Source organism: Mus caroli, chromosome 13, assembly GCF_900094665.2.
Source record: "Mus caroli chromosome 13, CAROLI_EIJ_v1.1, whole genome shotgun sequence".
NCBI classification, from domain to species: Eukaryota; Metazoa; Chordata; class Mammalia; order Rodentia; family Muridae; genus Mus; species Mus caroli.
This window is the reverse complement of record NC_034582.1, coordinates 69,080,218-69,094,604: the sequence shown is the minus strand read 5'-3', so window position 1 is coordinate 69,094,604 and position 14,387 is coordinate 69,080,218. Positions and strand designations below refer to the sequence as shown.

The 14,387-nt window shown below is 39.2% G+C and overlaps 1 protein-coding gene across 1 annotated transcript in view; it reads left to right on the top strand.

Annotated features, from left to right (window-relative positions):
* Nucleotides 1-3,238, top strand: part of LOC110308055 (zinc finger protein 431-like) — a 356,503-nt gene extending 353,265 nt beyond the window's left edge. The window contains exons 7-8 of the mRNA XM_029468340.1: nucleotides 1,799-2,790; nucleotides 2,874-3,238. Of these exons, the coding sequence (XP_029324200.1) occupies nucleotides 1,799-2,790; nucleotides 2,874-2,956 (1,075 nt within the window). The 3' untranslated portion in view covers nucleotides 2,957-3,238. The remainder of the gene's footprint in view (nucleotides 1-1,798; nucleotides 2,791-2,873) is intronic.
* The last annotated feature ends 11,149 nt before the right edge of the window (nucleotides 3,239-14,387 follow it).

Here is a 14,387-nt window from a genome sequence, read left to right as displayed (position 1 = left end):
GAAAGGTAATTTTCATGTGCAAGCTGATATAAATATGCCTCTGAGGACATTTTAGTGTGTCCTGGGAGCTCTAAAGAAAAGNAAGAGTGTAAAATATCAGTCCTTTAAGTGTAGCTATGATTATAGTATTTTTGCAGAACCATGTACCTCAATGTTAGTTACCTGATTTGTGTTTACAAGTGTCTTAGTTAGGGTTTTACTGCTGTGAACAGACACCATGACCAAGGCAAGTCTTATAAAAAACAACATTTAATTGGGGCTGGCTTACAGTTTCAGAGGTTCAGTCCACTATCATTAAGGTGGGAGCATGGCAGTATCCAGGCAGGAATGGCACAGGAGAAGCTGAGAGTTCTATGTCTTCATCCAAAGGCTGCTAGTGGAAGACTGACTTCTAAGCAACTAGAGTGAGGATCTTATGCCCACACCCACAGTGACACACCCATTCCAACTAGATCACACCTATTCCAACAAGGCCACACCTCCAGATGGTGCCACTCCCTGGTCCTAGGATATACAAACCATCACAACAAGGCATTCCTCTAAGAAAGAAAGACAAGGAAACAGTAACTTAACCAATACCTTTATTTGATTTGTAGCTGCATTAGAACTATGCTGTAGAACTGTCAATCTGTTTTGTCTTATACCACTTTAATATTACAAAAGGTGTACTCATTGAAAAAGTTATAAATATATGTCCAGGGTTTTTTTGCCCCTCCCCCCAGTTTTTTTTTTTTAAAGCGTGCATGTCCCATACCTCACTTCACTTCAAATATCTTCTTTTTTTTAAAAGAACTATTTATTTTATGTATAGGAGTACACTGAAGCTGTCTTCAGACACACCAGAAGAGGGCAACAGATTCCATTACAGATGGTTTTGAGCAACCATGTGGTTGCTGGGAGTCGAAGTCAGAACCTCTGGAAGATCAGTTAGTGCTCATAACCACTGAGCCATCTTTCCAACTCCCATCCAAAATCTTCTAATAAGCAAATAGTCCATGGTAAAGTTGGTGATACTCATATACTTGTAGTGACATTGCTAAGTTTATTGAGAGGGCAGTTTATGAGAGTCAAGAATGTTGTCATGGAGAAACCTTATTCCATATTCCACATGTCTATGAGGAGCAAAATGTCAAACTGTGTGAATGCAGTGTGGAAACTTTTCATTTGTTATTCTTCTTTTAATACGTATATCATGTGTCACAATAAATAAAAGCCATGTGAATATACAAAAATTAAATGAAGCAATGTCCCTGTTTCTGTCCTAGAATAACAAGAATATATGTAGTATTCTGCCTTTGGTAGACATTCTGAATATGATACAAGCTTACAATTAATTGGTTTTCTGAGTTTACTGGGAATATGACCAAAGTCACACTGCAGAAAATCCCTAAGGTACTAGGTATTTGGCAGTTCTTCTCTTTGTCCTGGTTCACTTTGCAAATGTGGTTTGACTCATACTATATGAAAAATTATGAACGCAGTCAGTGTGGTAAGTCTTTGAGTTGTTCCTTTGTTCTTCAGATATGCGATAATCATATAAAAAATCTCACATATAAAAAGGATATTATAAATGTGAGCTATGTAATAAATGCCCTTATCATGATGGATTTCTTCAAAGATGTAAAACAACCCATAATGAGGGGGAACACCATGAAAATAAACAAAGTGGTAACCTTAAGATCTGATTCATCTTTATCATTAGACCAAATTATGAAATTCATAAAACTATTAAAAAGTTTGAATATGGTAAAGCTTTAACATGTACCAATTATTGTTGCAGGAATGAAAGAAGTCGTATTGGAGAGAAACCCTATGAATGTTATCAATGTGGTAAAGCCTTTGCACGTCACAATCATCTACAAATACATAAGAGAGCACATACTGGAGAGAAACCTTATGAATGTAATCAATGTGGTAAAGCCTTTGCTTGTCACAGTCGTCTCCAAAGACATAAAAGAACACATACTGGAGAGAAACCTTATGAATGTAATCAATGTGGGAAAGCTTTTGCACGTCACAGTCATCTCCAAAGACACGAAAAAACACATAATGCAGAGAAATCCTATGAATGTAATCAATGTGGTAAAGCCTTTTCACAACAGAATAATCTCCAATATCATAAGAGAAGACATACTGGAGAGAAACCTTATCAGTGTAATCAATGTGGTAAAGCTTTTGCATTTTACAATAGTCTCCAGTATCATAAAAGAACACATACTGGAGAGAAACCTTATGAATGTAATCAATGTGGTAAAGCTTTTGCATTTAAGTATAGTCTCCAAAAACATACAAGAATACATACTGGAGAGAAACCTTATCAATGTGATCAATGTGGTAAAGCCTTTTCACATGTTATTCGTCTCCAATATCATAAAAGAACACATACTGGAGAGAAACCTTATGAGTGTAATCAATGTGGTAAAGCCTTTGCATTTCACAATAGTCTCCAAAAACATAAAAGAATACATACTGGAGAGAAACCTTATCAATGTAATCAATGTGGTAAAGCCTTTTCACAACAGAATAGTCTCCAATATCATAAAAAAACACATACTGGAGAGAAACCTTATGAGTGTAATCAATGTGGTAAAGCCTTTGCATGTCATAATAGTCTCCAAAAACATAAAAGAACACATACTGGAGAGAAACCGTATCAATGTAATCAATGTGATAAAGCCTTTGCACATCACAATAGTCTCCAATATCATAAAAGAACACATACTGGAGAGAAACCTTATGAATGCAATCAATGTGGTAAAGCTTTTGCAAGTCACACTCATCTCCAAGTACATGAAAAAACACATTTTAGAAAAAAACCTTAGAATGCAATCAATGTTGTAAAGACTTTGGATGTAAGACTAATCTCCAAAGACATAAAGGAACATATACTGGACAGAAATCTTATGAATGTAATCAATGTGGTAAAGCATTTGCAACTCACAGTCATCTACAGTGACATAAAAGAACACAGAGGAGAGAAACCTGGTTATTGTTTNCATATTGACATAAGGAGATACAAGTATGTATCAAATTGACCATGGATGGATTGTGACTGCTACTCTTGGTTTTCAATATAAGATCTAAAATGGAAAGCATAGGTTCAGGCATGGTGATACATGCCCTTGAACCCTAGGAAATGAGTATCAAGCAGATCTCTGAGTTCAAGTCCATCCTGATACAGAACAAGTTTCAGGTAAAGAAAAGCTTAGGTCTAGGCCTGTGGATACAGAGCCTTGCAGATCTCCGAGTTCAAGGTCAATATATAGAACAAGTTCCAGGACAGACAAGCTGAGGCAGTAAAGGAGTTGGAGAACAGAAAACTGGTATAATGTAATAGAAGAGGCCATGTCCCAGGCCCAGAAAGCAGTAGAACTCAGCAGCTTTGTCCCTGAGGCTCTGACTTTAGAGGTAAGAATAGAAGGGACTACTGGGAAAATGGAAGCTTGTTAGCTGTAGCTGAGAAATTAGAAGTGTTGATGAAGAGACCAGCATCACTGAGGTGAAATCTTCTAGGAAGTGTTTTCTGAGAGGACAAAGAAACTGTGTTCCAGAGATAGCCAGGATTGTACCTTGTGTTGCAGCTAAACTTGGTCACATGTAAGAATCACCCAGGTGGTACTGGTTTTGAAGGCATGACGGTGTCATGAGGAGCAGCTGAGGCTTGGACTCATGAAGGGAGCATAAGTGACTAGGCTATCAGTGAAGCCTAGATGTAGCAGAAGAACCCAACATATTGAAGATGCCAGTCCCACGGGATGTGCAGAAAGAACAGTAAAGTGGAGTCAACCAGAGCTTAGAGTGATACAGAGGTCAGAGCTCGAGAAGTGACCTTATCTCTTTGGAGGACAGGAGAAGATCATGTGTGCATCCAAGACATTGGAACAAGAAACTGTACCACTGAGGTTACCTTGGAGACCCCAAGAACTTTGAGATGCCAGAGCTGTGGGGTACCTGCTCAGGAAAACCAGCCAAAGAGAAAGAATTGTGCTGCAGTGAACAAAGCAGAAAAGAGTTGGAGATCTGAAGAATGCTTTAACATCAGACATGGAGATGCAGTTTGGAGATTTCAAAGCTGGCTTTAGGTTTTGTTTTGGTCCAGTATTTCCTCATGACACTTAGGAATGGTGAAGTATATTTTTTGAAGTTGGAAGTATATGATCTGTTTTTATTTTCTTTTTTAGGGGATTACAGTTACATGATTGGATGAATCTCAGAAGAGACTTTGACCTTTGGACTTTTAACATTTTTGAGACTGGTATAGATGATGGGGACTTTTGAAGTTGGACCACCTGTATTTTCCATTATGCCATGTTTAAGTATGGTCCCCATACATTTCTGTACTCCAACAAGCTTATGGGGCCAGTAAGTGGAATGTGGGAGTTTTTAATTTGCTTGTCACGAGGAGTGGCTCTATTTAGATGTGTGACCTTTTTGGAGGAAGTGGATATCTCTGGGGGTGGACTTTGAAGATCCACCAAGTGCAAAACAGACCCTCCTATTCCCTCCCTGGAAGACAGTTTCTTCCTGGCTGCCTTTGGATCAAAATGCAGAACTTAACAGCTTTCTCCAGCATCACGTCTGCCTGCATGCTGCTGTGCTTCCTGCTATGATGAAAATGGACTAAACCTCTGAAACTGTAAGCCAGCCCCAATTAAAGGTTTGCTTTTATGAGAGTTGCCTTGGTCATGATGTCTATTCCTAGCAATGGAAACACTAAGATAGAAACCTTGGGAGTGTATTTAATATGGTGAAGCCTTTGCACAATTCTGTAGGCTTCATCATCATGAAAGAATATGTACTGGAGCTAGACAGTGGTGGTGCATGCCTTTAATCCCAGCACTTGGGAGGAAGATGCATGCGGACTTCTGAGTTCTTGGCCAGCCTGGTCTACAGGGTGAGTTCCAGGACAGCCTGGGCTATATAGAGAAACCCTGTCTCAAACAATCAAAAAACAAAAACAAAAAACAAACCAACAAACAAAAGAATATGTACCAGAGAGAAACCTTTTGAATGTATTTACTGTGGTTAAGAAGGAATGACTTTGACAGAAATAGTTCTCACTCTGTCTCTTTAGAATGTGAGCATCACACAGGAGTTCATGACAAGCTCATTCTTGGACCCTGTCTACATCTGTTAAATCAGAAGTTTTGCTCTTTGCAATGTTAAATCTGATCATGCAGGAAACAAGCCCAGGTCACTTTATTATCTTGTATTAGTTCTCACGACTTTGCATTGCGGAATTACAGAGTTTCCTGCTCATTTAATTCCAAAGGAGTTGTCTTGCTTCTCTTTAATGAAAACTAAACTCTTTTAAACAACTATATAAAAAATAAAAATACATATGTAACTTTATACAATATTGCTACATTAATTTTATATAAAACATATACAAAGTGATACATAAAAATGTTAAATGTCTAAACCCATTCTCCAAAGCAAACATAAAAGGGTCCACCATCTAAGTAAGCTTGGTTATTTGATAAGAAGAAAATGAAGATGAGTCGCCTGTCATCCATTGCTAGTGTCTTCGTTCATTTAGCTCAGTGCCCTCCTGAGGCACCCGGCTTGTCATCTACTAATGAGAAGTTAGATTATTTTATATTTTATGCCGCCATGAATCTAACTGTAACAATCATGAGAATTCTGATTCTTCTTAAAAATTAATTTCAAGTGCATGGAAAATATATGGAGGTGATTTCTGGAATTCCTAGCAATTTTGTCATTTTATGAGAACTCTGTATACTGTAGACACATATAAACATGGTAGAATAAGACTGTACAGAGAACATGGTTTCCTGGTTTTGTTGTAGGTAATGATGTTGTATGGATATAGGTAATATGTCCAAATGCATCAGATACATACACTATTTACATGCCATTTACCTCAAGTATAACCATACAACACTGTTTCAACTAATTTTAGTTGATTTATGTTTTGGATAGCCCTGGTGTTGCTTGTATTTTGATGCTAATTCCGCTCTTCTGGGAGGAGACGTGAACAAGCAATGAATTACTCTCAGGTGACTTCTCCCTTAATTTGTAAAATAAAAGCTAGAGCCTGTGACTGGGCAGGAGAAGGGAAGGTGGAGCTGTAAGGTTGAGAGAGAAGGAGGAGAAGAGAGGGCAGTGGAGGAGCAGGTGGAAGGAAGGTGGAGCCAAAGCATGGGGCTCCATGGGGCTCGGAGAAACTGCAAGGTAGAAGTGATCTCATAGATGGGGAAGATGGTAGTGTAGTGGTAGATCTGCCCAAGCTAGGCATGCAGCTTGTATTCATATTAATTGAGTTGTGTTTTCTTCATCCGGGCTTATTTGGGTTGGAGATTTACCGCAACAAAATAGTGCCCAACATATTGATTAGAACTCAACTCACCGGAGATAAAAGTCCACTGACCCTCAACCTCAAATATGGCTTGGGCAGTGATCTAGGCTGCAGCAGTGTTTATTGAAAGCTGACTGGGTTTGAGGGGCCTACAGAGAACAGCCAGGGGCAGCACCCCAGCCTGAAGCTGGACTTGAGCAGTGCTGTGTAAGAATTGCAAGGAGGGACAGGTGACCCTGGAACACAACTGCCTGAGAGGTAGTTTTCAGGCAGACACAGTGAACTGATCTGGGCATCTGCCCAGGAGAGTCTTTTCTGTGTTCCCTTCCCTGTATCTCCACCCCCAAACCCCACTCCATGTCTAGGACAGCCAGACTGGATCTCCAGACTGCTTGCTTGCATGCACTGTGGGTTGCCTGAGATCAGCACACAAGTACACACTGCCAGCTGCAACCCAAACAGGGACACAGAAGGTGCGGTCTTTCTACACTCAGCCCCTCCTTGTAAATACAAGAATCAGGATACAAAGGTACAAAGGGCTCTGGACAAGGTAATAAATTGATACTTAAAGATGAGAAATATGGGCTGGAGAGAATGCTCAGTGGTTAAGAGCACTGACTGCTCTTCCAAAGGTCCTGAGTTCAAATCCTAACAACCATCCATAATGAGATCTGATGGCTTCTTCTGCTATGCCTGAAGACAGCTACCGTATACTTAGATATAATAAATAAATCCTTTAAAAAAAAAGACAATAAATATCTTTTGGGCTTTTTGTTATGATATTTTGAATGGTTTGACAGGGATGGATTTAAAGGAAATAGAGACATTTATTGGTATTGCCATATTCTCTTAATTTACTATGTCTTCTAAAAAACACGGCCCTAGAAAAAAATTCCTTGTCTTAGAAAAGAGATTACAAGTAACACTAGAACTAAAGATTGAGGATTTTGTTGGGCAAAAGAAACAAAGTCTAGTGAATAATTTACTAAAGCTAGCAAACCAAAATAAGGCAGATGCTGCAATATTAGAATTACAACATAAAGAGAAGCAGGGCTTAGAACAGAAGACACAGGAATTATAGAACAGCATGAACAACAGAAAAAGAAGTTTAAGACTTGGCAATGTGGCCTAGAGGAAACACTAGAATTGAAGACACAGGAAATTGTAGGTCAGAATAAGAGACATTTCTGAAAATGAAAGTGGGAGACTAGAGGTGGAAAATAAGCTAGAAGCAAGGATGCAGCAGCTCACAAATCAGACTGAGCAGCAGAGAGAAAATAATAAGGATCGGGAGCAAGACTGGAGAATAAACCTTTTAAAATGAATCAATCAAAACAAAATGGACAGAGGACTATCAGAATTGAAATATAAAGAAAAAGTCAAAATGTGGAGGCAGAACCTTCAACAGAGAACACAGGAACTCAAGGAACAGGAAGAGCAACAACAGAAGAGATAAGAATCGTGGACACAGACATTAAGGGGGGAATTTAAAATTTCGATTAAGGAAAATACTCAGTTTAGAGACAGAAGATAAAATTAGAGAAAGCCAAACAAAGGTTATTAGAAAACAAACTTTATCTGGTTAATATACAACAAGGACCAACCAGATGATGATTATCTACAGGGTTATTAGGAATTTGAATGACAACCCGTGGATATGTTAGAACTGAAAACATTGAAGGAAAGTGTCAATAATTTTGGAATACATTTGCCATTTGTAAAACAAATCCTGACTTCTTGGGCTGTTAAAAGTAGGATAATCCTCCAAGACTGGAAAGATATGGCAAGAGAAATATTAGAACCTGCTACAAATTTACAATGGTGCACATGGTGGAGAGACGTGGTGAGGGAGATAGTACGACAAACTAGAACCAGGGGTAGAGAGATTTCCACAGACCAACTGCTTGGTGAAGGTCATTATGCTGAGATAGAGGTGCAGGCTGTACATGATGAAGAAACTCTGGCACTGTGGTGATTGTCAACCTTAAAGAACTGGAACAAAGTCGCAGAATCAGGGAAGAGTTGAACCATTAACTCAAGTCGTACAAGCTCCAAAAGAAATCTTCCCTGATTTTTTTTTTTTTTTTTTACAAAGGCTAACTTCAGCTGTGAAAGGGAGTATATCAGATTCAGCAGCAAGAAAGGCAATAATTGTGCTTTAACCTTTGAAAATGCAAATGCTAAATGCAGGGAAATAATCAGACCACTGCGGGCAAGGTCAGTATCGATAGATGAGTGGATTAGATATACAGCTGATGTTGGATCTTGTTCACCTGATATGACTGTAATAGGAGAAGCTGCCACTAGACACCTAGAGATGACCCAAGATTTCAAATGTTTAAATGTGAGTGGGATAAGATGAAAGACACTGAAATTAATAGAGGAGAAAGTAGGGAAAAGCGTCGAAGATATGGGCACAGGGGGAAAATTCCTAAACAGAACAGCAATGGCTTGCGCTGTAAGATCAAGAATGGACAAATGGGACCTCATAAAATTGCAACGCTTCTGAAAGGCAAAAGACACTGTCAATAAGGCCACCAACAGATTGGGAAAGGATTTTTACCAATCCTAAATCTTATAGGGGACTAATACTCAATATATACAAAGAGCTCAAGAAGCTGGACTCCAGAAATTCAAATAACCCCATTAAAAATGGGGTTCAGAGCTAAACAAAGAATTCTCAACTGAAGAATACCAAATGGCTGAGAAGCACCTGAAAAAAGTGTTCAACATCCTTAATCATCAGGGAAATGCAAATCAAAACAACCTTGAGATTCCACCCCACACCAGTCATAATAGCTAAGATCAAAAATTCAGGTGACAGCAGATGCTCGCGAGGATGTGGAGAAAGAGGAACACTCCTCCACTGCTGGTGGGATTGTAAGCTTGTACAACCACTCTGGAAGTCAGTCTGGAGGTTCCTCAGAAAATTGGACATAATACTACCGGAAGATCCAGCAATACCTCTCCTCGGCATATACCCAGAAGAAGTTCTAACTGGTAATAAGAACACTTGCTCCATTATATCAATAGCAGCCTTATTTATAATAGCCAGAAGCTGGAAAGAACCCAGATGTCCCTCAACAGAAGAATGGATACATAAAATGTGGTACATTTACACAATGGAGTACTACTCAGCTATTAAAAACAATGGATTTATGAAATTCTTGGACAAATGGATGTATCTGGAGGATATCATCCTTAGTGAGGTAACCCTATCACAAAAGAAGTCATTAGATATGCACTCACTGATAAGTAGATATTAGCCCAGAAACGTAGAACACCCAAGATACAATTTGCAAAACACAAGAAAATCAAAAAGAGGGAAGACCAATGGGTGGATATTCATTCCTCCTTAGAATAGGGAACAAAATACCCATGAAAGGAGTTACAGAGATAAAGTTTGGAGCTAAGACAAAAGGATGGACCACCCAGAGACTACCCCACCCGGGGATCCATCCCATAATCAGCTATCAAACCCAGACACTATTGCATATGCCAGAAAGATTTTTCTGAAGGGACCCTGTTATAGCTGTCTCCTGTGAGGTTATGCCAGTACCTGGCAAATACAGAAGTGGATGCTCACAGTCATCTATAAGATGGAACTCAGGGCCCCCAATGGAGAAGCTAGAGAAAGCACCCAAGGAGCTGAAGTGGTCTGCAACCCTATAGGTGGAACAACAATATGAACTAACCAGTACCCCCAGAGCTCATGTCTCTAGCTGTATATGTAGCAGAAGATGGCCTAGTCAGCCATCACTGGGAAGAGAGGCCCCTTGGTCTTGCAAACTTTATATGCCCCAGTACAGGGGAATGCCAGGACCAAGAAGCAGGAGTGGGTGGGTAGGGGAACAGGGCGGAGGGAGGGTATAGGGAACTTTTGGGATAGCATTTGAAATGTATATAAAGAAAATATCTAATAAAAGTAAATAAATAAAAATGTGGTGAGTGAGATCATCTCAGAAATGACTGCAAGAAAAACCAAAGTAATACCAAAAGGGGGCCTAAGCCTTCTGGAATATGTCAAAGATGTGGCAAAGGCCAGCATTTGACTAGGGAATGTAGAGCAACAACAGACAAAAGGGGCATACCCTGCCAAAAAAATCCCAGGCTGGCTGGCCTCTCACAGACCCCAATGCCAGGCAGGGAGAGATCTCTTCCTCAGGACAATTAAACGTCACTGCTTCAAAAACAAATGTTCTGAGACAAGACAAGATTGAGGTAAGTTCTATAGACAATTCAAGAGGTCTCAAAGGGAGCCAAAACTGAATATTTTGGCAAACTTCTATAGAGGATCAAAGGCCAAAAGTAATAATACTAGTAAACAATATTGAGATTGAAGGAATGGTTGACACTAGAGCAGATGTCACCATTTTCTTTCCAAAAACTTGGCCTACAAGTTGACCATTTCAAGAAGTAGACATCCAATTCAAGGAGTTGGGACCTTATCCCACATAAAGCAAAGAACCAGATGGCTTAAATGTATAGGACCATAAGGTTAGGTAGGAAAATTGAGGCCATACGTGGCTGATATAGCCATTAACTTATGGGGAAGAAATCTATTACAGCAGTGGAAAACCCAAATTAATATCCCTTCAATTTCAGTGTCTAGCCATGAAACTCATCAGGCTACTAATAAAAATTCTAAATTATGGAACGTTATAAAACACAGTTCCAGATTGTTCAAGCTGTCCGAAAATAAGACACAGCAAAGGCTGACAATATAGCTCTACCCCAAGGATCCACTGCTGCCAAGACACCAACAGCCTTATCACTAAGGTGGCTGACTGACCGACCCATTTGCATTGATCAGTGGTCTATGACAAAAGAAAAACTACAGGCATTAAAACAGCTAGTCCAGGAGCAACTGGAGGCTCAGCATATAGAGGAATCTATCAGGCCTCGGGATTCTCCAGTATTTGTCATTGAAAAAATTCTGGCAAATGGAGGATGTTGATAAATCTCAGGGCAATTAATAAAATTATTCAGCCAATAGGTTCTTTGAAGCCTAGGATCCCATTGCCTTCCTTGTTGCCTAAGGAATGGCCTATAATAGTGATATATTTGAAAAGTTGTTTTGTTTTGTTTTTTACAATTCCTCTACATAAATACAATAATAAAAGGTTTGTTTTCTCAGTACCTACCTTCAATAGAGTTTGTCCAATACAAAGATATCATTGGAAAGTCCTGCCACAAGGAATGTAAAATAGCCCTACCTTGTGTCAATATTTTGTACAACAGCCATTGGAGATGATTAGAAAACAGTGTCCCCAATCTATTATTTACCATTATATGGATGACATCTTATTGGCTGATCCAGATATAAACATAGAAATAATGTCTGATGAAATAAAAACAAAAAACAAAAACCGTGCCTTGATGGGAATTACAAATCACCCCTGAAAAAATACAAAGAGGAGATTCTCTAAATTATCTAGGGTATAAAATAAGTCTGCAAAGGGTTAGTTCCCAAAAGGTGCAAATCAGAAGAAACCAATTAAGGACCCTTAATGATTTTCAGAAGCTACTGGAGATATCAACTGGCTGAGGCCTGCGATTGGCTTGGCCACTCAAGAGCTAAGCAATTTATTTCAAACCTTACGAAGTAATTAAGATTTAAATAGCCCAAGGAAACTATCAGCTGAGGCTGAGGAGTTAGCTTTGGTAGAAAGGAAACTACAGAATACACATCTAGATCAAACTGATCCAAAGATGGCCTCCATCTTAGTTACCTTACCTTCTATTCATTCCTTTACAGGAATTCTTATGCAAAAGGAAGATTATGACTTACAATGGATATTTTTAGCACATAAACAGAGTAAGAAACTAAAATACTACATTTAGAAGGTTTCTAAATTAATACTAAAAGGAAAAAAATGAGACTTTGACAATTAGTCAGAATGGATCTGACTGAAATTGTGGTATCTTTTACTAAGGCAAAAATGGTCTCATTATTATAGGTACAAGATGAACATTGGCAAAGAGCATGCAGTAACTTCTTGGGAGAAATTAACAACAGATACCCTAGAAGCAAGCAACTTCTGTTCATAAAAAGAGCTAATTGGATTCTCTCTCATATAATAAAGGGAGCTCCAATATCTGGAGCCCCTACATTTTATACTAATGCCAGTAAATCAGGAAAGGCAGGATATAAATCAGAAGATGTAAGTAAGGTGGCTGAGAGTCCCTATAAGTCAGTTCAAAAATCTGAATTATATGCAATAATCATGGTGTTGTCAGATTCTCAAGAGTCTCTCAATTACAGATGGTTGTGAGCCACCATGTGGTTGCTGGGATTTGAACTCAGGACCTCTGGCAGACCAGTTAGTGTTCTTAACTGCTGAGACATCGCTCCAGCCCTCTTCTGGTGTGTCTGAAGACAGCTACAGTGTACTTACATATAATAATAATAATAAATCTTTTTTTAAAAAGTCTCTTAATATGGTAACTGACTATCAATATGCAGAAAGGGTTGTTTTACACATAGAGACTGCTGAAGTTATTTAGGATGATTCTGAATTGACTTCACTATTTATTCAGCTACAACACATGATCAGAAATAGGAGTTATCCACACATAAGATCCTATTCAGGTCTGTCAGGCCCTCTGGTGCAAGGTTATAATGAAATTGACAAAGCTATTGATAAGAAGTGTACTAGAGGCTTCAGAATTCTGTAAAAAAAACACTATGTGAACAACAAAGGTTTAAAGAAAGAATTCTCTAGCACTTGGCAACAAGCCAAGGAAATAGTGAGGAAATGTCCTACTTGCTCACTATATAACCAAACTCCAATCCCTACAGAAATTAACCCTAAGAGAACCCAAAGAGGGCTGGCAAAATGGCTCAGCGGGTAAGAGCACTGACTGCTCTTCTGAAGGTCCTGAGTTCGAATCCCAGCAACCACATGGTGGCTCACAACCATCCGTGATGAGATATGAGGCCCTCTTCTGGTCTGTCTGAAGACAGCTACAATGTACCTAGATATAATAATAAATAAATCTTTGGGCCCGAATGAGAGGTGGGCAGAGGGAGCAGAGGTCCTGAATTCAATTCCCAGCAACAGCATGATGGTTACAACCATCTATGCAGTATACAGTGTCTTCATATACATAAAATAAATAAATAAATCTTTTTTTAAAAAGTACCTAAAGAAATTATATTTGGGGCTGGTGAGATGGCTCAGTGGGTAAGAGCACCCGACTGCTCTCCCGAAGGTCTGGAGTTCAAATCCCAGCAACTACATAGTGGCTCACAACCATCCGCAACAAGATCTGACTCCCTCTTTTGGAGTGTCTGAAGACAGCTACAGTATACTTACATATAATAAATAAATAAATAAATAAATAAATAAATAATCTTTAAAAAAAGAATTAAAAAAAGAAATTATATTTGGCAAATGGATGTCTTCTATTTTACAGAGTTTGGTGAACTGAAATATGTGCACAATACTATACACACACTTTCAGAATTTCTTTTTTTCTTTTCTTTTCCTTTTTTTAAAATTTTTAAAATAATGTTTCTTTTTTTATTAGATATTTTCTTTATTTGAAATGTTCTCTGCTTCCCTGGTTTCCCCTCCAAAAGCCCCCATCCCATATCCCCTCCCCCTGTTCACCAACCCACCCACACCCACTTCCCTGTCTTGGCATTACCCTATACTGGGACATCGAGCCTTCACAGGATCAAGGGCCTCTCCTCCCATTGATGTCCAACAAGACCATCCTATGCTACATATGTGGCTGGAGCCATGGGTCCCTACATGTGTACTCTTTGGTTGGTGGTTTAGTTCCTAGGAGCTCTGGAGGTACTGATTAATTCATATTGTTGTACCTCCTATGGGTCTGTAAACCCCTTCAGCTCCTTTGGTCCTTTCTCTAGCTCCTCCATTGGGAACCCTGTGCTAAGTCCAATGGTTGGCTGAGAGCATCCACCTCTGTATTTGTCAGGCTCTGGCAGAGCCTCTCAGGAGACAGCAATATCAGGCTCCTGTCAGCAAGCACTTGTTGGCATCCACAATAGTGTCTGGGTTTGGTGACTGTATATAAGATGGATTCCCAGGTAGGGCAG